Source organism: Dendropsophus ebraccatus, chromosome 10, assembly GCF_027789765.1.
Source record: "Dendropsophus ebraccatus isolate aDenEbr1 chromosome 10, aDenEbr1.pat, whole genome shotgun sequence".
NCBI lineage: Eukaryota > Metazoa > Chordata > Amphibia > Anura > Hylidae > Dendropsophus > Dendropsophus ebraccatus.
The window spans coordinates 57,480,454-57,506,885 of NC_091463.1; the positions used below are offsets into that span (position 1 = coordinate 57,480,454).

A 26,432-nucleotide genomic window follows, 5' to 3' on the forward strand; every position below is an offset into this window, starting at 1 on the left:
GATTTTCGCAAATTAAATGAAATCTCAAAATTTGATGCCTATCCTATGCCCCGGGTCGATTAACTTATTGAGAGATTAGGGCCTGCCAGATATATAACCACACTGGATCTTACCAAGGGCTACTGGCAAGTGCCACTCACAGACGAGGCCAAGGAGAAAACAGCATTTTCAACGCCAGAAGGACACTTTCATTATGTTGTTCTTCCTTTTGGTCTACATGGCGCGCCAGCGACCTTCCAGAGATTGATGGACCTCATACTAAGGCCCCATAAGGAATATTCAGCCGCCTATCTGGACGATGTGGTCATCTATAGTTCAGACTGGGAGACTCATCTAGCAAAAGTGCAAGCTGTCTTGGACTCGATATGGGAGGCGGGCTTAACAGCAAATCCCAAGAAATGTGCGATAGGGCTAGAGGAGGCTCGCTACCTTGGATATGATATTGGAAGAGGTGTCATCAAACCACAAATTGATAAGATAGAGGCCATTAAGAACTGGCCTCAACCAGTCTCCAAAAAGCAAGTCAGAGCCTTCTTGGGAATAGCTGGATACTACAGGAGGTTTGTTCCAGGTTTTGCCACAATAGCCGCCCCTCTCACTGACCTCACAAAAGGGACAAAATCTACTATGGTAAAGTGGAGCCAAGAAGCAGAACAAGCCTTCCAGAAACTGAAGGAAGTACTCTGTAAGAGACCAATCTTAGCTGCTCCTAACTTCAGGAAAGAATTTGTGGTTCAGGCTGATGCCTCTGAAGTGGGCATAGGAGCTGTCCTGTCCCAGCTGAGTAATGGGGAAGAACATCCCATAGTGTATCTTAGCAGGAAGTTGTCGGCAGCTGAAAAAAACTATTCCATAGTGGAAAGAGAATGCCTGGCGCTAAAGTGGGCCATTGAGTCACTCCGTTACTACTTAGTAGGGAGACAGTTCAGGGTAGTGACAGACCATTCCCCTCTAAAATGGATGGCCCAAAATAAAGGGAAAAATGCGAGAGTAACCAGATGGTTTCTGGCATTGCAAGACTTTAAATTTTGTGTTGAACATCGCCCCGGTTCCCAACAAGCCAATGCAGACGCACTGTCGCGGGTCCACTGCCTCAGGGCACTAGGTGCTCCTCCCCACAGGTCTGAGCAGAGGGGGAGGATATGTAAGACAGCAGCTGGGAAGGTATATAATGGGATATATATTCCAGCTAGGTTCTCTACATACATATTACCGAGGTATCGGGCCTTGGTAAAGTAAGAACCGATAATTCAGCTGTGTTAGCTGCAGTAAGTGGTTGACACCTTTTTATAGTTAGTATAGCTGTTTGTAAACAGCTGATCCGGGACGGTTCTTACTGGGAGTAGTCAAAGTGTTGGGTGGGTGACTACTCCCCATGTTCCAGGCCACAGTTTGTCCAGCCTATATAGAGCCAGCTAGTCAGCTGAATGGGGGGGTGTGGCTGCTACACAAGGAAAAGTGTTTGTCTGCTGAGCTGCACACAGAAGGTACTTGTGTCTCCTGCAAAGTTTTGTGTTTGTTTGCTATAGTGCTAGTAAGGGAACTAACACTGTTTAGGTAGTGCTCAGACGAGCAGGTTTTTATTTGACTGTTTATGTTATTTTGTACCTGTTTCCATTGCACCTCCACTGCTGGCAATAAAACTACGGAGGTTATAGCATTTAGATTGCAAACTTGTCTGTGTCTCTTCATGAACGGACTTTGCCCCAGATCCCAGGACTGAAAACTTTACAATATATATATATATATATATATATATATATATATATATATTTATTTATTTTCAAAAGATCTATTCCATAAACAAAGCTTTAGAAGATGCAACATTTCTGCTCCAGTGTGGAGCACTGGCCTTTCTCAAACATAAGTGAAGTGAGCTGACATGTGATATATAGCATAGTGACATCATAATCATTTGCATATCATGAATACAAATACATGTGTTATATACCAAGAGGATTTGATTCCAGTCTTCATCCTGCTTGCACCCTGCCTATATACTGCAGGCGGTGCACCTCTCATGTGGACATTATTAAATTATTTAGAGTTATGGTGCGTTTACACAGGCAGATTTATCTGACCAATTTTGGAAGCCAAAGTCAGGAATGGACTTGAAAAGACAGGGAATCTCAGTCTTTCCTTTATGACCTGCACCCTGTTTATAGTCTGTTATTGGCTTTGGCTTAAAAAATCTGTCAGATAAATCTCTCTGTGTAAACGCACCATTATTTACATTCATTACTTTTTATTTTATTTTTTTAGTTATCATGAAAAACACAGCACCTCCTGTGTTCTGTTTTTTTTTTTTCCCAGAGAGTCCAAACACAGGAAGTCCTTTGTATCCCAGGTCATCTACATTCTCACAGAGAAGGCAGTCATGGGATTGACGGACACATTGAGCCATGACTCTCTGTACTGAGCGGAGTTCCTGGGTTTAGTCTGTTTTTTTCAAACAGCACAAGACTAAAAAGCTTCTGAAGACTGGACCTTGATTTCAGATTTGTTTTACAGCAAGATAACTAAAAAAAAAAATAATGAATGTACGTTGCAAACTTGCTTTATATTCAAATTTTGAAAGTTATGAGAACAGATACGCTTTAACCTCTTGAGGACATATGCCGTACCCGTACGTCATATGTCCACAAGAGGTGTTCAGAGGGTGGCCACGCCGCGACCCCGCTCTGAACTATCTGGGTCGATCGCCGCTCCCGCTCCTTAACACCGTTAGATGCAGCTGTCAAACATGACAGCTGCATCTAACAGTGTTATTTGCAGTCCATCCCTGGTGTCTAGTGGCCCATTCCCCCCCCCCCCCCCCCCCCCCCCGCGCGATGCGATCGCGGAGGGGGGATCCCTTGGTCTTACCGGGCCGGGCCTCAGTGTCGGAATGACGCTGATCCTGGCTCGGTATTCTATTGCATTGGCCTGCAGCAGGCTAAAGCAATAGAGCACCAATCTGATGGATCGGTGCTGTGTTATACAGCTACACTGATCTCCATGAGAGATCAGTGTAGTTGTTTTAGAAGTCCCCCAGGGGAACTTCAAATTACTGTGAAAGTGGGAAAAAAAGTGTTTTCATTAATAAAAAAAACCCTCCCCTAATAAAAGTCAGAATCACCCGCCTTTTCCTATTTTATAAATAAAAATAAATAAATAAATAAACATGTTTGGTATTGCCGCGTGCGTAATCGTGCAAACTATTCATTTATTACATTCCTGATCTCGCACGGTAAACAGCATAAGCGAAAAGAAGCGCCAAAGTGCAAAAATTGTGCATTTTTTGCCGTATCAAATCCAGAAACATTGCAATGAAACGCGATCAAAAAGTTGCATATACGCAATCAAGGTACCGATAGAAAGTACACATCATGGCTCAAAAAAATGACACCTTATTCAGCCCCATAGACCAAAGGATAAAAGCGTTATAAGCATGGTAATAGAGCAATTTTGAGTAACGTTTTTTTTCTGTAGAATGCTTTATTTTTTTAAAAGCCATCAAGTAATATAAAAGTTATGCAGGTTGCATATCATAAAAACGGGGGGAAAAAAACAAAGAAAAAGAATTGCATATTTATTTTTTTTTCAATTTCAGCGCGCATATCATTTTTTTCTGGTTTCGCAGCATATTGTATGCAAAAATTAAGTCTGCCATTGCAAAGTGCAATTAGTGACGCAAAAAATAAGGGCTCATGTGGGTTTCTAGGTGGAAAAATGCAAGTGCTATGGCCTTTTAAACACAAGGAGGAAAAAACGAAAACGCAAAAACGAAAATTGTCTTCGTTCTTAAGAGGTTAAGCGGCTTAGAGCATGGAGAGGATGACAGTCCAGGGATAGCTTGAATTTGATCACCCAACACACAGATCAAAAGTGGTGCAAGGAAAAGATGAAAAACTTGTCCACAGTTTGAAAATTTAAAGCAGTTATTGATTTTATATGAACACCTTCTCCATCCCCAAAACCAGCAATCCACTTCACTTTTTCAGTGTCCGGCTCTAAGTAATGGAACCACACATTTTAGTACTTTACTGAATACTCTTTTACCTTTTCACTGCTGCCGGTTCTCTGATTTGCTTTCTTCTATTCCCCTAGCAGCAAGCATTAGCAGGAGTTAGCATCATACCCTGATAAAGGGTTAGCTATTCAAAGTTATCATGTGCCTGTAAAGGTCTTTTATATATAACATCCTGCCATTTACTTTAATGTATCCACTTGTCTGTCTTCATCACTGTCCTTTATTTTATGCCTTCATTGAGACCAAACAAGCACCTTGTGTATACTTTATACACAGCATCTTCCCAGTAGGGGAATTTTACTGCCCTCTAGTATCTATTTTACCAAGTGTTGAAATACTAAGAAATAAATCATTTCTATTAATTATGATGAATATTAGTCCACTGTCAATAAGGAGATGTCTTGCTCTTCTTTCCAGCGAAACAAGACAACCATGTACAGATCAGCATGGCGACTGCTGCTCCACCACCAGTACAGTAATAAGCCCAGCCAATCTTGCAGGTTCCTAGTACAAGATAAGAAAAAAATGTTACTTTCTGTCCTGAATATAAGAAAACAAAAATCCAATCCATGGAGGTTGTCACCGTGCAGGAACTCCGGGGCTGCTCTTCTTCTCCTCCTGGACTGCTGGTAGTTTAATGTGTATTGGGGTGCACTTAGGGGATGCCAGTGTATTGAGGGTGACCCGAGCTCCTTCTTAGTGACATTCTCCCTCTCCAGGTGGCCAGCGCGTCTCCTATGCAGTTGAGTGCACCGGCCGCCTGGAGAGGGAGGAAATTACTGTGCATGGTTTAGAGCGGGGATTCACGTCATTATGATGCTTCTGAAAGCCTTGATGTCTGAACACCTCAATAACTGTGACAGTTATCACCCATGATTTTGTTCCAATACCGAACAGTATTCGAGTACCAAACAAAACTTTAGTGGTAAATTAAGTTAGAATACTGAAGTGTTCGAACACCAAGTTATTACTATATTGTATTCATTGTATGGACCATACACATGAGTACAAGATGCTGGAAAGCTGGGTGACCTCCACCCTACTGACTACAAGATGCTGGGAAAGCTGGGTGACCCCCATGATACTGAGTATAAGATGCGTGGAAAGCTGGGTAACCTCCATCATACTGACTAAGATGCTGGGAAAACTGGGTGACCTCCATCATACTGACTACAAGATGCTGGGAAAGCTGGGTAACCTCCATCATACTGACTGCAAAATGCTGGGAAAGCTGGGTGACCTCCATCATACAGAGTATAAGATGCCGGGAAATCTGGGTGACCTCCATCATACTGACTACAAGATGTTGGAAAAGCTGGGTAACCTCCATCATACTGACTGCAAAATGCTGGGAAAGCTGGGTGACCTCAATCATACAGAGTAAAAGATGCTGGGAAATCTGGGTGACCTCCATCATACTGACTACAAGATGCTGGAAATCTTGGTGACCTCCATCATACTGACTACAAGATGCTGGGAAAGCTGGGTGACCTTCATCATACTGAGTATAAGATGCTAGGAAAGCTGGGTGACCTCCATCATACTGACTACAAGATGCTGGGAAGCTGGGTGACCTCCATGACACTGACTACAAGATGCTGGGAAAGCTGTGTGACTTCCATCATACCGAGTATAAGATGCTGGGAAAGCTGGTTGACCTCCATTATAGTGACTACAAGATGCTGGGAAAGCTGGGTGATTAAGTGAATATAACACCCAAGGTCGGCACAGGGCTTGCCTGACGGTGGGGGGGCTGTGGTGGCGAGGTAGGGTAAGGAGGGCGCTCTGCTGAGTGATGTCTGGCAGAGAAAGATATGGTGTTTGGCTGATGGGTCATATGCAAGGTCAGAGGGGATGTCTGGGGTGCACTATGCACCACTCTTTACTGTACGGCCTGTACGACCCTTTGATAGATCCCCCTGAGCTAGTGACTACTTTCAGTCCATTTCCTGCACATATACAGTATGTGTTTTATATCGTGGTGTACTGAAATTACAAGCACAAATATGTTTGGGAAATTACTGTAGATGTAGATGTTCCAGTGCATCTAAAATTACAAAAATGAGACAGCTTTGCAAACAGTTGTCTCCAGCTCCTATGCCAGTCTATGTTTCTATACTACAGGTATCCCCAACCAATGGGTTGGTAACCACATGCACATGAACCACTGCTGTGTGGCTGACAAACTGATACTAACAACATTGCAGATGTATCGTAACCACAAAACAATGGTGATATGGGTGATCTAATAATCAACAATAGAGGGAATTTATCAAAGTCTCTATCTAGTGCAAAACAGCAAAAGGTAGCAAATTTTGGTGCAAGCCCCAGATTTTTTGCAACTATTTGCCATTCTTTGATGCACTTGCTAAGTTTTGTGTTAAGGGGCTATGACCGCAGCATTCATACTGACAGCTGAGCTCCCGTGATCCTGGTGTGGGAGACCTGGGCTACTAGGCTGCCGCCATGAAAAGGCGCATAGCTGCCTAGTGTATATGTATGGGTGGTCATTAAGGGGTTAAGAATAACAGTAGATGAGTAGAAAATCTGTAGTTCAAGCAGACCTAAATGTGGGGTCTCCCGTTAATAGTGTATTTGTATTAAAAATCATGTGATGTTGAGGGTTTAGCACAATTCTTGGGTACTAGGGAGTACAGAGCAGATATCATTACCACCTTGGTGTTTAGCAGCGTCATTATACCAGCTGACATTACAACAAAGTGATTTTACCGCATAGTAAATTAGTAAGTATCTAAAGATGTGTTTTACAGATAACTTAGGGAAGCGGGCGAGACCAGAAGCAGTATAAGTGTGGAATTACATTAGTACATCATCCCTAAGGGGCTATTTACAAGGTCCAGCGTGTTCCCAGCTTATGCAGATGAGGTTTCATGTGTTTCAGGGGACAGGAATAATGTACCTGCCTGGTAACAAAACCATTCATTTTTAATGGTGTGCAATTGTCTTCTGCTTCACCTGTGATTCTGTTTTGATGCTTGCATATATTATAGCATTTGAACTGCTTATTCTGCATGTGGGAACTGTCTGGTAACATAACAATCCCTGAGAAAAGGAATTTTATTCATTTCTATACTTCTATGTGCAGATAGAGAAGTGTTGGTACAATCCCATTTTTGAAGCTTAAAGTAATCACTGACTTTGAATTAACGGGTTTGTCTCATGGCAAGAACCCTTTTTACAACAGGGCATGCCATATATTAAAGGGTCCTTGTCACATTAAAATTTTAGAAAAATGAAAAGACGGGAAAGAAGCAGTTAGCTAAGTGACGGTGGTGGTCTGAACACCCAGACTGCGACCAAGCAAAATTTTTGCCATGTCTCTAGGATATGTCAAACATTTTGAGTGACAGTGCCCATTTAAAAGATAGAAGAAAGTACAAGTGCAATGCAGAATCACCAATAGGAGATGGTCTACATAACCCTCCAATTATTGTACTTACATGGCTTTTTTATGTATATTTGTTACAAATATTTGCAAAAACTATTTTTTTTTTTTGCTTCTACACTACTTGAGGTTATTATTTTCAAAACTCTTTAGGGTAGAAACCAATTTGCTTTGACTCTTGAAATGGCAGCTGATTTATGAAATGAAACAAATTGTTTCAAAATCTCACTCTAGCTCAGAATATACTTTGAAACTAACATGGAAATTACTTATGAAGAAAAGGCACCATTTTGACAAATTTGGTGATGCAGGTACACATGACCTACTAATCATAAAACAGCATGCAAAATTACTTCAAATACATAAGAAATGATAAATCTCCCCATAATTAGAGATGATTGAACCTCGAGCATGCTCGAGTCCATCCGAACCCGATTGTTCGGCATTTGATTAGCGGTGGCTGCTGAGGTTGGATAAAGCCCTAAGGCTATGTGGAAAACATGGATATAGTCATTGGCTGTATCCATGTTTTCCAGACAACCTTAGAGCTTCATCCAACTTCAGCAGCCACCGCTAATCAAATGCCGAACAATCGGGTTCAGATGAACTCGAGCATGCTCGAGGTTCAATCATCTCTACCCATAATCTTTACAAATCAGTGGAGGATGTTAGCTTAGGGCCGGGACAAAGGGTAGGCCAGGGTAGGCGATGGCCTAGGGCGCCATCTAGTGGTAAGTTACAGGGGGCGCAATTTCAATTTCTTTAAAAAAATAAAAAGAAATCATTGACCTGCCAGGACCTGCAGGACCTGCCAGGACCTACAGAGGCTCCTCCCCCCTCCTCACCATGTGACCTCTTCTCTGTCTGACTGCTGAGTTCACTGACTCTCATCATTCTTTAGGTGCTGGGAGAGGGAGGTCACCTAGGTCACAGGGCTGCCCCATATCCCTGCACTGCTCCTCTATACACAGCACTTCCCATAGGCTATTGTTCCACAGTCTGTGGGTCACCAGCTGCTCCAAAACTACAACAGTCACAGCATGATAGGAGTTGTAGTCCTGCCACAGCTCGGGAGCCACAGGTTGGTGAACACATATTCTGTTTATTGTGTACAGGCTAATCCCCCTGACACCAGTGATTTACAGTCAGGGGGTACAGTATTCATGGTCCTGTTACAGTCAGGGGGTACAGTATTCATGGTCCTGTTACAGTCAGGGGGTACAGTATACATGGTAATGTTACAGTCAGGGGGTACAGTATACATGGTCCTGTTACAGTCAGGGGGTACAGTATTCATGGTCCTGTTACAGTCAGGGGGTACAGCATACATGGTCCTGTTACAGTCAGGAGGTACAGCATACATGGTCCTGTTACAGTCAGGGGGTACAGCATACATGGTCCTGTTACAGTCAAGGGGTACAGTATACATGATGCTGTTACAGTCAGGGGGTACAGTATTCATGGTCCTGTTACAGTCAGGGGGTACAGTATACATGATGCTGTTACAGTCAGGGGGTACAGTATACATGTCCTGTTATATTCAGGGGGTACAGTATACATGGTCCTGTTACAGTCAGGGGGTGCAGTATACATGGCCCTGTTACAGTCAGGGGGTGCAGTATACATGGCCCTGTTACAGTCAGGGGGTACAGTATACACGGTAATGTTACAGTCAGCGGGTACAGTATACATTGTCCTGTTACATTCAGGGGGTACAGTATTTATGGTCCTGTTACAGTCAGGGGGTATAGTATACATGATCCTGTTACAGTCAGGGGGTACAGTATGCATGATCCTGTAACAGTCAGGGAGTACAGTATACATGGTCCTGTAACAGTCAGGGAGTACAGTATACATGGTCCTGTTACAGTCAGGGGGTACAGTATACATGGTCCTTTTACAGTCAGGGGGTACAGTATACATGGTCCTTTTACAGTCAGGGGGTAGAGCATACATGGTCATGTTACAGTCAGGGGGTACATTATACATGGTCCTGTTACAGTCAAGGGGAACAGTATACATAGTCCTGTTACAGGCAGGGGGTACAGTATTCATGGTCCTGTTACATTCAGGTGGTACAGTATACATGGTCCTGTTACAGTCAGGGGGTACAGTATACATGGTCCTGTTACAGTCAGGGGGTACAGTATACATGGTCCTGTTATATTCAGGGGGTACAGTATACATGGTCCTGTTACAGTCAGGGGGTATAGTATACATGGTCCTGTTACAGTCAGGGGGTACAGTATACATGGTCCTGTTCTATTCAGGGGGTACAGTATTCATGGTCCTGTTACAGTCAGGGGGTACACTATACACGGTCCTGTTACAGTCAGGGGGTACACTATACATGGTCCTGTTACAGTCAGGGGGTACAGTATACATGATGCTGTTACAGTCAGGGGGTACAGTATACATGTCCTGTTATATTCAGGGGGTACAGTATACATGGTCCTGTTACAGTCAGGGGGTGCAGTATACATGGCCCTGTTACAGTCAGCGGGTACAGTATACATTGTCCTGTTACATTCAGGGGGTACAGTATTCATGGTCCTGTTACAGTCAGGGGGTACAGTATACATGATCTTGTTACAGTCAGGGGGTACAGTATACATGATCCTGTTACAGTCAGGGGGTACAGTATACACGGTCCTGTTATATTCAGGGGGTACAGTATACATGGTCCTGTTACAGTCAGGGGGTACAGTATACATGGTCCTGTTACAGTCAGGGGGTACAGTATACATGTCCTATTACAGTCAGGGGTTACAGTATTCATGGTCCTGTTACAGTCAGGGGGTACAGTATACATGGTCCTGTTACAGTCAGTGGGTACAGCATACATGGTCCTGTTACAGTCAGGGGGTACAGTATACATGGTCCTGTTACAGTCAGGGGGTACATTATTCATGTCCTGTTTTATTCAGGGGGTACAGTATACATGGTCCTGTTACATTCAGAGGGTATAGTATACATTGTCCTGTTATATTCAGGGGGTACAGCATACATGGTCCTGTTACAGTCAGGGGGTGCAGTATACATGGCCCTGGTACAGTCAGGGGGTACAGTATTCATGGTCCTGTTACAGTCAGGGGGTACAGCATACATGGTCCTGTTACATTCAGGGGTACAGTATACATGGTCCTGTTATATTTAGAGGGTACAATATACATACTGGACTCTCCCATATAGTCTGAAGTAGTAATACTCTGCAGAGCCTGTGATGACCAAGTATCAGCCCCCACATACAGGGGAGGGCGCCATTTGCCTTCTCTGCCTAGGGCACCAAAACTCCTTGTCCCAGCTCTGGTTAGCTTTATTAAAAACAATCCTTTTTTTTTACCCCAAAAAGACATGTAGTGAAGCAGTGTGTTGAGAGCTTGTAACAGCTGGTTCTTTCAGCAGGGTGTCCAGAGCTTGTAACAATTGGATCTTGATGATTTATAAATAAGCATTGGACAATCCTATACTTGACCTCTTGGCACCATCTGCCGAGTTACAAGTGAATGTACGGAGAAGAAGATGTCAGCCACTGGCAGAAAAAAAATTGTTTTCCAAAAACTGAAGCGAATTTTACTAATGTATGCCTTGAAGCTTGTACCTTAGGATAGCTGCTTTTAATCTAAGATCTGTCCTGGGGTCCGTGCGGCAGGTGATTCAGTTATTGTCCTAAAAAAACTACTTTTAAACTTGCAGCAATGTATCAAACTGGCAAGGCCTACAGTGCCTGTGCCCTAGGCCTGCGATGCCACCCCTTCTTCCTAATTCCTAATGATAAGGAGGGCCAGGAGGAGGGATGCAGAGGCGGTGCAGGCCTAGAGCATGGGTACTCTAGGCCACACCAATTTGACACAAGGCTGTAAATTCAAAAGTTGTTTTTTTAGAACAATAACTGCATCACCTGCTAAATGGACCCAAGACAGATCTTGGATTAAAAGCAGCTACCTGACAGTACAAGCAGTTTAGGAGGGGGGATGTGGGTACAGAGTCGCTTTAAATGGGTTATCCAGCCTACAAAAACATGGCTACTTTTCTCCCTCTCTTGTCTCCAGTTCAGGTGTAGTTTGCAATTAAGCTCCATTTACTTCAATGGAAATGAGTTTGAAATCCCACCCAATCTGAAGACAAGAGAGAGGGAAAAGTGGCCATGTTTTTGTAGCGCTGGATAACCCCTTTAAACTCTGTCCTACCAATTGTTACCAGAAGAGTCAAAATGTCAGGGACAGATAGGCCTAATCAGGCTACTATACCTATTGTAATTAGATACCAAAGGTTTCCTTTTTATCCTCCTTCCTCTTATGTCATCAACATGAATATTCTCATTCTGTCTCTGACATCTAAGGTGTTTGATACAGATACATAGTGCATGAATGCTACTTTCTCAAGAATTTGTTACATACTCATTACACTCCAGGGCAGGGGGTCAATCATAGGTCTGAGCGGACAATTATTATGTTAACCACACTTGTTTTATCTTTTATAAGTAAATATTAACACAGCTATCCATTACTAGGGTTTACCAGAATATCTTACAATTTTTAATAGTCAATATACTGGTGTAAGGAAATTTCAATTGTGTGAAGATGCTATTTAACTAATCAGGTAACTCATTCAATTAGTCTCTAGCACCACCAAAGAGTACAAAATGTCACCCATATAACATAACCAGATATGCATGTTTGCTATATAGAAGAAGATAAGATTTTACTCTTTAAGGTTGCCCCTTTAAGGACCCCATTATGGTCCTCCAACACTGCAAGAAAATCATCTTTAAAATAACATTTGGAAGGATGAGATGTCAGGGAAGTCATAAAGATATTTGTGTATTTTAAAGAGAATAAATGTATCATTCAATTTATTTGACAGGGTGAACGTTGAGCCTACTGCTAAGAGATCATAGACGTACATCTGATGATGAAAGGTTTTCAAGGAATTTAATGAATATGTGTGAACTATTCTTGAGACGGAAATCCAAGGACCTTGATACAGAGGTCTAGGACATGAATATAAGAGAAAGAATGAGAATACTCATTTTGTATGTATAAGAGAAAAGGGAGTTTAAGGATACTTTTTAGTCCAATTATAATGTCTACATTGGTTGTATTAAAGGGAAACTGACAGCATGGATATGCATATATCGGTGCTGTCAGTTTCCAGTGGCCTATGACACAAGTATCACATGCTTATCTTTAGTGCTGCTCTGTGACCTAGAGTCTTCCTAAAACACTATCCTTATTTTGGGCTAACGGTGTCACAAAGGTGGGTCCCTGACCATGCATCCGCCCCATTCTAGAGCAGGAGAGGTTTTCTTTGGGGATTTGCTATGGCTTTAGACAGTTCCTTTGGACAGAGGTGGCAACAGAGAGCACTGTGTCAGACTGGAACAAATACACCACTTTCTTCAGGACATACAGTAGCTGATGGGTTGAGGTTTTTTTTAAATAACAGTAATTTACAAATCACAATGCTTTTATTAAACAGCACTATAGTTAATTTATATATGTTTTACTGGCTAATGTGCATATATAAACCTATATTATACCTGGTAATAGAGCTTGAGAAGGACAGAGTTGTTACGCGGGTAGAAACATTGCTTCACTAGAGAAAATAAAGGATCGTTTCTCATGAAGACATTGATGTCCTCCACCAAACTATCAGGGTATATTGATGTCAAAGAGCATGGTGCCTTGCTTAAGATTTCCTCTATTTTTCAGCCTTTAATTGGGCAAGGTCATTTAGAAAAAATTTTGATATATAATAGGGACATGTCATATGTTTTAGTTGGTCGGGGTCTCACTGCTGAGACCGTACGCTGCCCCCACATAAGACCCCAACCAATCAAAACTTTTTATATGCCCCTTATAATGAATTGTAAATAGTTGTTTGTTTGTTTGTTTGTTTGTTTGTTTGTTTGTTTTTTTAAGAGCATTGGTGAAATTTCCATATACCTTGCAACATATTTATACAACAAAGGGGGGCTGATAAATATAAAGAAAATAAAGTTATACTCTTTCCATCGGTGACTATGCATCTATGACATAGGATCCAAGCCCATAGGTAGAAGTGGAATATTTTATACATTTGTTCCGTGTTATTTAAAATATTGATTGACATTGGGGTTTGAATGCACACTTAGGGCCCTATTCCACCGGACGATTATCGTTTGCATAATCGTTAACGATTAATGATCTCAAACGACCGCTATTGCGAAAGACCTGAAAACATTCACTCATTTCCATGGAACGATAATCGTTACTTACTACGACCAAACGATGTCTTATTCAATGCGAACGATTTGCGAACGTTTTGCGAATGAGCAACGATAAAAATAGGTCCAGGTCTTATAAAGCGATCAAGGATTTCTCGTTCGGTCGTTAATCGTTAACTGCATTTCAACCAAACGATTATCGTTTAGATTCGAACGATTTAACGATAATCTGAATGATAATCGTCCGGGGGAATAGGGCCCTTAGGTTATACTCTTAACAACTTAGGATAATGCAATGAATAAGTTAACAACCTTTCAAATGAAAGTAACTATATTGTGTAACCAGCATTGTGCATATAGAAAGACTGATGTATCGATTTCAATCCCTCCTGGCCCTGATGAGTTTTACGCAGATGCACATCTAGTGCCTCTCTTACACACTCTACCAGGCCACAGTCCATGATTGTGAGTCACTTGTTACCTAATCGGAACTGACTGGATGCATTGCCACACGCCTGCTGGATTTCAGGGCTGTTCCACCCCAGTGGATAGAGGGCACATCCGGAGCTAATGAGGAGTCCTACAGAGATTCACACAGAGACAAAAAGGACATGTCTGTTTACTCAGCGGGAGCCACACAGCAATCTGCACTATTCATTACAACCAATTTGCACTGTTCTATTTATGCAGAATATTCTTATCAGTAGCTTGTATACTGGTTTAGGAAATATGAAATCACAAGAAATTACAAAAAAAATACAGGAATATACATAAATGGGAATTGTGGCGTTCTATGCCAGGTAGATGCTTGTTCTAAACTTGGTGCTTGTTTGTGCATTGAATAGTTACAGCATGAACATATATCGATGAGAACTGTGGGTTACAGATCTAGTGCTGGATAAAGGTTTATTGTTTTGCATAGCATTGATCAGTATTATCAATGATCGGCATTTAGGGGTTAATGACAGGCATAGCAGACTGCCACGCTAATGTCCCACACACACTTATGCCCGGCTCCTGGGACACTAATGTGTGTGTGGCTTCTCACATTGAAGAGGCCTCGCACACATTAAAGCCCCTTCACAGCAGGAACGTATATATACGTTTCTACTGCACGGAGCATCCGTAGTATAAATGTATATATGTATTATGAATATGAAGGGGTTAAAGCGGCACTATTAGCAGGTTCTGCCCAGAGAACCTGCTGATATGCTGAGTACCTTATGAGTTGATTGCTGTAAATAACGTTCCTCTCCCCCTCCCCCCGCATTCTTTATTAATTCCCTAATTGCCCTTATCTCCTGCCTAAGAGCATTTGGGGTGTCACCCTTCGCCCCCTAGCACCACCGGGTCTCACCCAGTCCGCCCCCTCTCATCCCGCCCACTATGCATATTCATATATGCATAGTGGGCTCTATGTACCACGGCTGTGCAGGGAAGATGTCCCATCTGGGACGGGCTGCTTCCCGGGCATGCGCAATTCATCCGGGCCACCGCAAGTCCTCCCAGAGGTCACTCAATACGTAAGTATAAGTCTATGTTTGTCTGTGATTGTGTGTGAATTGAAGTGATTTTTTTTTTGCAAATTGTATGAATAAGAAGGAGTTGTAGAGTGTGCCTGTTGAGAGAGTGTGGCTGATGGGAGTGTGCATGGTGGGAGTGTGCATGGTGTGGATGATTAGAGTGTGAATGATGGGAGTGAGCATTGGGTGCATGATGGGTACACAATGCTTACTCCCATCATCCACACTCTTATCATCCACAGCATGCACACTTTCACCATCCACACCATGCACACTCCCATCATTCACACCATGCACACTCCCATCATCCACAGTCTCTCAACAGGCACACAGTACAACTCACTCTCATTCATACATTTTGCAAAAAAAAAAAAACAATCACTTTAATTCAAACACATTCACAGACAAACATATACTTATATCTTAAGTTACCTCCGGGAGGATTGGCAGTGCGGCCAATTGGAGGAGCGGCCAATTTTTTGGCTTTTTTTTCCCCTTGTTTTTAAAAGGCTATAGCGCTTGCGTTTTTTTCCCCTACAGACCAATATGGGCCCTTATTTTTTGCAACAGCAATTGTACTTTTCAATGGCTTACTTAATTGTTCCATAATTTGCTGCAAAACTAAAAAAAAATTATTCGCGCAGTAAAATTGGGGAAAGAAGCAATTTTTTTTCCTTGGGACTGGGGGGGAAGGGTGTTAATCTTCACACCGTTCACCTTTGGTAAAACATTGAACACTGTGGAAGTTTAACTGCAGCTTTGAGTATAATACAGATTGTAAAATAACTAATTTAGGGTGCCCTCACATGCAACGTTGGCATTTATTTTTTTCATGTGTTTGCATTTTTTTTCTGGTATTTTTTACTCTATGTGTGAATGATCTTTTTTTATGGTTTAGGCGTTTATGTGTGCTGAACGTTTTTTCCTCTGCCATCATAAGACATCACTTGGACCACAAAAGGTGCAAAGACGCCAGCAATGGCGTTTTTGAGACAACCAAGACAAACCCATTGAATTCTATGGGAGAAAAATGCCACAGTTTGCCGAAAAAATGCCACACACAAAGCATGCTGCCACAGGGTCTCAAAAACACCAGAGGAGAGAAAAACGTCCCCCCAAAAAGGCAGATCATAAACTTTCATTTACTTTAGCTAACATCTGGTCACTGACATTTTTCCCCCAAAAAAAATCGTCATGGCATTTTTATTGATATTTTTTCAAGATTTATGGCACTCAGTGTGAAGCTAGCTTAAGGAGGACAAATTTCCTATGTGTTTTATACCTTGTGTTGACCGTTTTTTTGGACAGCCGTTATTTTAAAACAATGTTGTACAAATAACAAATTTTAATTTAAAATGTTGGCCATTGTTTTCCTTTAAATGATGGCTGTCCAATAAAAATGGACGTCATTTTGAAAGTGTGTGAACATAGCCTATAAGTGAAAAAAAAAAACAAATAAATAAATAAACCTCCAAAACGGTCATTACAGTTTGAACTACTGACTTCAGAAAATTTTATTTTGCAAATTCATTCAGAATATCTTCTGTCTGGCACTAGTGTTAACCTATGCTAAATATATTTCTCTTTAGAATTGCATTTATTTAAAGCCATCAAAGCCTGCATAATGATGCCTCGGCCGCTGCAGGATGACTGCTATTTTAATGAGTGACATTCAGACAGATTATAACTGTGAGACCTAAACTACAAGGTTGTTTGCCTGTAATGTTCGGTTATTATCAACTGTACTTGCAACATCTAAGAAGAAGGAAAGACTGCTGTGAACTTCTCTGTAGAGAATGCCTCTACCAAGGATTCCTCCTGCTGCTTCTTTAACACCCTTTAAATTCCAAAATCTAAAAAGGATATGCAACATAATAAGGATAAGGCCACATTAACACAAACCCCTCCAAAATGAAAGATTGCTTTTTTTTTTTTTTTTCAATTATTTTTTCCCTGTTTTGCAGCATATCTTATGGAATAATTAAGACCGCCACTGCAAAGTACAATTGGTTTTACAAAAAAATTAGGGCTTATGTGGGCTTACATGTGAAGGTGGAAAGAATGCAAGCGCCATGGCCTTTTAAACACATAGAGGTAGAAACAAAAGGGAAAAATAAAAAATTGCCTCTGTTATGGGAGTTACTTTCTACTTGATTTCAGATAAGCATGTGCTGATGTCACCACAGGCAGGACTGTCAATCATCAGACAGGAGGCGTGCTTGCAGCATGGGGAGCATTGGATTTAAAAAGACAAATCCTTGACTGAGAGCTGCTGTATAATGCACCAATGACTCCAGGTGCTTTACTTACATACAGCTGAAGCAGCAAACAAAGTTTAAAGAGGTTATCTGGTGGTAGAAAACTTTTTTATATGTTGCTGACCTATTAGAAAAGATAGCAAACATCTTGGGGGAGATTTATCAAACATGGTGTAAAGTGAAACTGGCTCAGTTGCCCCTAGCAACCAATCAGATTCCACCTTTCATTTTCTAAAGAGTCTGTGAGGAATGAAAAGTGGAATCTGATTGGTTGCTAGGGGAAACTGAGGCAGTTTCTCTTTATACCATGTTTGATAAATCTCCCCCTTATGCTTCCCTTTCCCCTGTGTAGGTGTAATATACAATTTAAACTTTTTTCAGTGATTTAATCTGCTTTATGAATAAAATACTAGATTATTAGGGAAATTCTAACTAAATGCTGTTTTACTGTTAAAAGGGAACCTGTCAGCAGCTATTTCAAAATTAACCTCCTTACAGTGTGATGTAGGCCATTTAATACTCATTATGTGTGTCTTAGAGACAAGCGAATTTACAGTAATACTGAAGTAAATCGCTTCATTATCTTGGAAATCCGCTCACCAGCCTGCTACCTTTTAGCTCACTGACGCTCTGTGCCGCTGCTCCCCTGGTGCCTGGAAAAGCTGGACCCAGTCCTAGGAAGCTTCTCCCAGTTTCCCAGGACTGGGTCCAGCTTTTCCCAGCACCAGGAATGGCACAAAGCGGCAGTCAGTTAAAAGGCAGCAGGCGGATTTCCGAGATAACAAAGCAATTCAATACAGTATTATTAATAATTTAGTCACCTCTAATGTGTATGATATATTTCTGAGTAATATTCTTTAGATATTAAAAGGGTTTTCCGATGGTAGCTTCACAATATTTGTATGTTGCTGCCCTATTAGAGAACATAACAGACATCTTATTTTTACCTCTCCACCCTTCCTCGGTGCCCTGCTGCAATGTCTCTAGTGTTCCCTGCTTACTGCAGCACTACCACTTCTGAAAAGGACTCGGAGACTCGGCAATGACAGCACGCTCAGCCTATCACAGACTGCGATGGGACAGCTCCATGGCCAGTGATTGGCCCAGAAGTAGGGGGGCTTCAGTCGACAAGGGACACCCAGGGAACATGAAGATGGAAAAACATGAGACGTTTTTTATGCTTTCTGATAGGGCAGCAACATATAAAAAGTTTCCTATCACCAGAGTACCCCTTTAAAGGGGTTATCCAGTGTGGGGGCACTTTTTTTGGGAGACCGGGGAGGAGGTGGCTGAAATAAAAGACGTCCACTCACCTCCCCGGTTCCAGTGACCCCGGCGGGTCACTCATCACGGCGCTCCGGTACCCGGTTCCCGGCCGCTTCGTGGTGTCTGACGCCGCCCGAGACGCTACGTCTCAGGGCCGCTCAGCCACTCAGTGAAGGAGGCGGGATCCGTTTGAAGTCCGCTCGGATCCCGCCTCCTTCACCGAGTGGCTGAGCGGCCCTGAGACGTAGCGTCTCGGGCGGCGTCAGACACCAGGAAGTGGCTGGGAATCGGGTACCGGAGCGCCGTGATGCGTGAACCGCCGCTGGAACCGGGGAGGTGAGTGGACGTCTTTTATTTCAGCCACCTCCTCCCGGTCCCCCCCAGAAAGTGCCCCCATGCTGGAGAACCCCTTTAATATCTGAAAAATATTCCTCAGAGGCATCTCACACATGTATAGAATGAGTATTAAATGGCCTATATCGCACTGCCAGCGGCTTCATTTTTAAAAAGTTGCTGACAGGTTCCCTTTAACAGTAAAACAGAATTTAGTTAGATTCTTCATTATCCTGTATTTCAACCATAAAGCAGATTAAATCATTGGAAAAAAATATATATCTAATGCAGAAAAGTTCTATTGATAGCCGAATTAAGTTATTCAAGACACCTCGCTTTTCTCTGGCCTGTTTTAAAATGTACAGTACACCTACACAGTGACAAAGGATTATCCGAATACAGAAAGACTCTAGGCTCATGCCAAGAAGTTTGAGAGACAGCATTGTTCCCAGACCTGTTTCCTAAATGACCCAGTTTAGCTGTAGCTTATTGAATTTCCAATGTTTTCATACTGTCATACATGTCATATCGTTGTTGACTGAAATAAACATAGCAAAGTTACAGACGTATAAGTGGTCAAGGACAGTTTCTGTTAAAAGGTGTTTTTCCTGATACAATGTTTTAAATTCTACCATTCCCACAGTACAAATCTATAGAGAGAAATAATAACATCCAATAGTGGAAGCTTACTAAAGGCAAATTTATTATGGGTTCAATATCAGCTGTAAATATCCAAAGAGTAGGAAGTTCCCTCTAGTAGGTGGCAGAATTTTTTTACTGTATATGCAGTTTTTACCTTGCGCCTTCCACATGCTAATAATATCACAACTTCATGGAGTGACCAATGGCTAATTGACTTTGCTCGTAATATTTAAAAAAGAAACTGCCAATGGCAAGAGAATGTTTGAGTGGTTTGTCCACATATGGCTACCACACATAAAAACGCAGTCTACAGGCCATGCAGATCACCCCATCACATGCTTCCTATTAATCCAGACATGTCCCTAATAGAAAAGTCCGAAATTGTGTAGGTTACCCTCACACTGACCAATCGAGGCATTGCCACCAAAGAACCTCAGAAGGGGTCCAGTGGTGGTCTTCATAGATCAGACTTGTCTTTCCAGCACATCCTACAGATGCTTGATAGAGACCTCGAGAATTTAGACACAACCTGGAACTGTTAACCATGTTCCTGGACAATGCCGGAAAAATTTTTGCAGTGTGAGGCCATGTTCATACTATTTAAAGAGGATGTACCATCAGACCTCATATATTGTGATATACATTCTAATCTGTCGGCGCTGACAAGTAGAAGAGGCTGGTGTGGAGCATTTCTCTTTATCCTGCCCGGTCGCGTTAAATTCCCGTCCAAACGGATATTCAAATGATCCGGTGTGAAGAACAGGAGGCGGGCCCAGGGTGTGCTATTCCCTTCATGTCCTTCCCCCACCCTTGACTTGAGCCGCTGACTCTCATTACACTCGACCCAGTACTGCCTCTTATGTTAATTTGGCAGGTCCTACAGTATGCAGTACAGCCCTGCCTCCTGTTTGCGTCCCAGCCACTCTGTCATCATGCCGGGATGTAGGACCTGCCGTACGTTAATACGTATGTTAATACGGCAGGTCCTACATCCTGCTGCAGCTCCATGCGCGCCCACATCAGAACTCTTCACTGCACACTTCTGATCAGCCGCAAAAAACTGACATGTTAGTTCTTTGCGGCGCTGCTAGCCCGGCCGGAGTGTATACTATGTATATACTATGTGTATACGCTCCGGCCGGGATGCCATAGAAGATAAGGCAGCATGTCTTTTTATACACAGTACCACCGCTGTTGCCAATTGCAATAACGGCCGTACATTTACGAAAAGATACACTGTGGGAACATAGCCTGACAGTGTACATTATGCTGCAGAAAGAGACCAATGATATTAGAAAATACAGTTGCAATGAACGTGTATATTCTAGAACCATATTTAGATAGGTAGCAGAAGAATAAGATCCCCGTAAAGTGCAGAACCCAAATTTACCAAGCCAAACAATGTTCAGATCATTACAGTACCTCTGCTGACTTTCCCTTCTTCCCTTATTGTATCCTGTATCTCTTCCCCATTTAAGTGACACACACACTGTCCACATAACGTAAGAGAAAATGGGATTAATCAGACCTGGCAAGCTCCTTCCATTGCTCTGTAGTCTAGTTGGGACGCCCGAGTGCCCATTGTAGGCACGCTCATTATTAGACAATTGTTACTTACTTTGCTTAAAGGAGAAGTCTGGCGGGGCAACTTCAGGCAGGGGGTAGGAATAACGTAATAAAGAACTTTATGAACTTTAAGAATATTTACCACTTCCCATGCCTGTGCTGCATCACGTCCTGCTTCAGGGGCACCTACCAGCACTCCTCAGCTCTCTTTTCCTTCATGTTATGACCCGGTTGATAGATGCCCTGCTCAGCCAGTCAGTGACTATGGCGGCACCCTGCTGCAGTCACTGATTGGCTGATGGGGCACCCATCAGCCGAGTCAGGCATTTTCCATGGCCTGGTTGTGACATCATCAGAACTCAAGGAGAAAATGCCTTTCAGCTGGGGTCCTAGACTTTTTGGCATGGCGAGTTTTAAAATAATAAAAATGCTGGACTTCGCCTTTAATGTATCCCACGCCTTTAACATGTGCCATTGGCATGAGATAACCAAAATCTTTCACTTCATCTGTCAGTCTGTCAGTCTGTCTGATCATCAATAAACTGAGTATATGCACAGCCTGGACAAGTATAAATCTTGGCATTTACAAATAGCAATTAAAAGAGAATTACAACATCGATATAGTTACTTACCTCCAATAAATTGCATAGCTCCTTGAAATCTACCAGTCATCCTGGAGATGAGATCACCAATACAACATCCAAGCACCGCAGCCAGAGATGCTAGTAGGAGTAAAGCGCAGCCAATGCCAGTCACAAGAGTACAGATCTGCCAGGATAGACTAGGGATGGCACTAAAGCTGGCATATCTTCCACATTCTTCAACCATCACTACGTTCCTCTCATCTGTTTGTGCAGGGTAAGTACACCGACGGAAAGTGCTAAAAGATACTGGTTTCCCCATTTGGAAGCCATACAACCAATAAGGCATAAAGAAACTGGTGCAGCTGGCGGCAGCTGATAGGAATGACAGAAGGGCCCAAAGGGCACCAAGTAATGTCAGACTGCTTGCCATCACTTACAGCTGTATTTTCCTGTTTCTTCTTGCTAGTTTGAATATCGAACTCCTAGAACAAGGGTTGGCATTGTTAGAGAACTTGATCTGCAATCATTTGTCTTTGCTTGTTCCCAATGTTACGCAATAATCTTCTGCTCTGAGCACTGATGCTTTTTTTTTTTTGCTTCTTCGCCTTAATGTTAGTTCTCAAAACATTTGCACACAGCAGAGGACTCATCCTAGGGCACAAGAGCCTTTATTCTTCATATCAGTTGTAGATGCTCCGGTAGGATATCGTCTTCCCACCACTCTCCCATAAACTCTTTTATTGTAGCCACTAAAAGGCTCTTCCTGTTGAGGGGAAACATAAGGACAATGGGTTAAATTACTGCTTAGTCCCACAAGGGAGCATTAACTGCAGGTGCAGAGTCTATGGGATCAGCCAGACTGATATACTGTATACTCTTTCCTACTTAATACTCCAATGGGAGTCACTGTGTATTATTTGGCTTGCAAGACGTAACTATTTACTGCCGGGAAATATCTTATTTCTATTGCAATAATTAAGCTGGAACAGCATATAAGTGACAGAAGTCCTCGCGTGATCTGTACCTGGCACCATTATTCTCCTATGTGTGTCTTACATTCTGTTTCTGCATTGTGCACTTTTAAATTAAAAGAATTTTAAAAGTAAGGAAATCCTTTCAGAATAACAAGGGTAAGAAATTATTAGTACAGATGCGATATAAAGCAGTGGCTCACCAGCTGTTGCTAAACCAACTTTCTTAGGGCCCTATTACACTGGACGATTATCGTGCGAAAAATCGTTAAATCGTTTGAATTTAAATGATAATCGTTCTGTGTAATTGCAGGCAACGATCGTAAAATCGTTCATATGTCGTTGATCATTGATTTAGATCTGAACCTAAATTTATCGTTAATCTTTCGCTAATCGTTCGCTCAAGCTCCCCGTTTTTTTCACTAATCGTTCAGTGTAATTGCACATTGTTCATTGTTTTTCTGGAATCAGAAGGAATAAACGATCATAGTAACGATCGCAATAACGTTCATAGTAACGATCGTAACTAACGATTATCGTTCTGTGTAATATGGTGAACGATTTCATGTTAACAATAAACAATCTCGTTTGTGATCGTTTAGCGTTAGTCGTTAATCGTTAAAAATCACTCAGTGTAATAGGACCCTTAGTGTGCCCTGACAGCCCTTTGGGTTAATATGGGCCTTCTGGTGATAGAGTCACAGTGCTACCCATTAGGGTATGTTCACACTGAGCAAATTGGGTGGAATTCTGCGGCGGAACTCTCTGCCGCGCAATCCCGCCTGCTTCTGTGTCAGATGGCGTCTCTATGGCAGGGCTCGCGTGCCTCTGCTCTCCTCCGCTCAAAAAATAGACATGTCAAATCTTTGAGCGGAGAGCGCTTAGTGTGAACATACCCTAATGCCTCAACTTTTTTATCTACCCATTATGCTATATAACAATGTCACCAATCATGGTTTTCCTGTATTTTAGGTGTATTTTTACTAAAAAGTAACATATCTTTTTTTTCTTGACATTTTTACTAAAGAAAACAAAAAAAAAATACAAAAAGGGAAAAAAAACGAATGCTGCAAAGTTTGTATTTTAACTACTGGAAAATGTGGGCATGTGCTGTACACAATCAGATGAACAGATTTTAAGTTTTCCTTACCACCTTCATGTCATGAAAACATAAAAAATACAAAAATAGAATAGAATAGAATGAATAGAAGTTAAACAGGACCTGAGGCCAAAACAAAAAATGAGATCATTAACTAACCTTACTTTAATAATTTTACAGCTTCATGATTTTCCTTTCCATTCCCAACATATGTAAGTTTATACTGAGACAATTCAATTAATAGTCAGATGGGTGTAAACCTAATTTTAATAATGGGAGTGAATACAAGATGATGGGATTGGTGGAAGTCTCTCCTCCCAGCTGCAGTACAGCTAACACCGACCTAAGAGCTACTTCCTTGCAGAAACAGCACCACTCCTGTCTTCAGGTTGTATGTGGTATTACAATTCAGTTCTATTCATTTCAATGAAACTGAGCTTCAAAACCCACATCCACACTGAGCATAAGAGGGGTGCTAAATGTTTTTTTAAACCTGGACGACCTTAGTATATAGAGGCTTTTCATGAGCACAGCCGGACTGCAGAGAGGTTTTGCTGAAGAACAGCACTGACCTTAGCCTTTCTCCCCTTACAGTTGTGATTTCTTGAATTAATTACCTAATTTTATATATGAGTAATACAGATGTTTTCTCAAATTTTATCTCAGGTTACCATTGTCTTATATTAAAGTAGTTTTCCAGGAAGCACCAAAATTACACAGTGAATGGGTCAGGAAGTAGTTGTATGGCCACCTTTACTACAAAGTATATCAAGCCCAGCACTACTAATTCTGTTTTTATTTACTTCATCATCAAAGGAGGTATGGGAACTGGCAGGAAACCTATTACCACGCCTGGGTCTGGCTTTAGTTGTCCTCATCAACTTAGGTGTGGTAATAGCACAGCATATTAGCACACACCCCTTACCTACAACTGCTTCTTTATCCTCAGTAACATTCGGATGTGATTATAAGACTAGCAAATTATATCCTGAGCTACATGGCTATTTAATAACCGATGTCTATGGCTGCCACTTAACTTCCATGTGTGTTTTCATTTAACCATCAATATGAGTTATTAGTTCTATTTTCATATCTGTACACAGTCATCCTCACTTTTAGTTATACTTTTGTGTGTATACATGTAGTTATCATTACTTATTATTATAGTTTCATGTGTGTACACATATAGATATCTCTTAGTGATACTTAGTTATACTTTTTATACAGACTTATATATTTATATAGTGCATATTGTGTCATCACTGTATTTTATATATCATTTTTTCCTGCACATAAAATAATATGGTGATGATATAGCTACAGTATAGATCTGTGATCTGTAATGGTGCTGAAGTTTAGGAACCTAACAGTTGATTTACCAAAAGAAAATATGATCTGACACCTTGGATAACTAGCACCAGATGTATCCAGAAGCCATTCATCTGTTCATTCTATCTGTTCCAATTAATAAAAAAAAAAACATAATTATGTGTTCAGTTATTTAGATCAAATCTGCTGCGGATCTGCTATTTGATTAGATATTAAATTACAGGAATTTACTGTATATAATAAAATCCTTTAAAGGGTAAACCCTTCTGGACTATACTGTATTTACCATTTCTAGTAAGTCCCTGTTATTTTGGTTATGTAGCTTTAGGGATCAAAATTCACTACTGATCACAAGAATATATCCAGGACTTGATATCAGCAAAGCGGAACATGTTTCAAATGTCTCAAAATACAAAAAATGCAATATAAGTATAAAAAAAATAACTAAGATTGTTATTAAATTTGGCTCCAAGCAAGACCTTCACTTAACTCAATCCTCAAAGATGCAAAACCCCACAATATCGCCGTTATTTCTTAAGGATCCAATTAAAATCTGAATATATGGGTAAACATAGAATGCGCTAATAGCAATGCTTCTATCCTTAAAAAGCAGAGCACAAGTGACTGCACAGCCGCACTCACATTTTTATGACCCAATGCGATGCTAATAAAATAACAATTATCATACCAGAAGACTTATTTTTTTTCTAAAGCTAAGAACACGACTGAGAATTCTAATGATTTGAAACTATTAAAATAAGATTTAGTTCATTGAGCAAACATTAAAGGAGCATTTAAGCCACTTGTAAAATCCATACAAATCCATTAGTGGATTTCTATTTTAACCCAATGCTCCCCATGAGTTTCTTCACTAAGGACATTGCACATTAATGCTGTAGAGACTATAATGATAACTTCATCTGCAGTGTCCTCAATATGAACAGATTATACAGAGAAATAAATAGATTTTAAATTGCCAAATTAGATTCTTTTTTCTTCTGTAAATAATATGTCACAGTCTGCTGTGTCCTTGTAAAATGCCAGACTATTTGCGCATATAATAAAGAGTTAATTTTATATCTTTGCTACAACATGTCAATCATAGCCAAAGAAAAATGAATGTGAACGAATGTTCTTACCGCACAGATGGAAGCTTCTCTGGCATCCTGTACAGTTCAGGATCTTCTGGAGAGTTTTCCCAGAGCAGGCACTTCACCTTATACAGAGGTGGAGTT

General features: G+C 41.4%; 1 protein-coding gene across 2 annotated transcripts; it reads right to left on the reverse strand.

Moving 5' to 3' along the window:
* Positions 1-3,568: 3,568 nt before the first annotated feature.
* On the reverse strand, positions 3,569-26,432 carry LHFPL1 (LHFPL tetraspan subfamily member 1). Of its 2 annotated transcripts, none has more exons than XM_069986223.1 (4): positions 26,337-26,432; positions 21,847-22,561; positions 14,108-14,206; positions 3,569-4,516 (listed from the first exon to the last, which is right to left on the reverse strand). In XM_069986223.1, exons 2-4 carry the CDS (start codon positions 22,226-22,228, stop codon positions 4,398-4,400), a joined length of 600 nt encoding a protein of 199 aa, XP_069842324.1. In that variant the 5' UTR covers positions 22,229-22,561; positions 26,337-26,432; the 3' UTR covers positions 3,569-4,397. The 2 variants fall into 2 exon arrangements, with proteins under 2 accessions (XP_069842324.1, XP_069842325.1); XM_069986224.1 differs by lacking the exon at positions 26,337-26,432 and adding an exon at positions 24,028-24,047.

Bases quoted from the DNA above. Each gene is read 5' to 3' on its own strand.
- LHFPL1 (XM_069986223.1), bottom strand. From the start codon at position 22,228: ATGGCAAGCAGTCTGACATTACTTGGTGCCCTTTGGGCCCTTCTGTCA. The intron at 14,207-21,846 runs GTAAGTAACTAT...GAATCTCTGTAG, and splicing joins AGCTATGCAATTTATTGGAG to GACTCCTCATTAGCTCCGGA. The intron at 4,517-14,107 runs GTAACAAGTGAC...ATCTTGTACTAG, and splicing joins ATCCAGTCAGTTCCGATTAG to GAACCTGCAAGATTGGCTGG.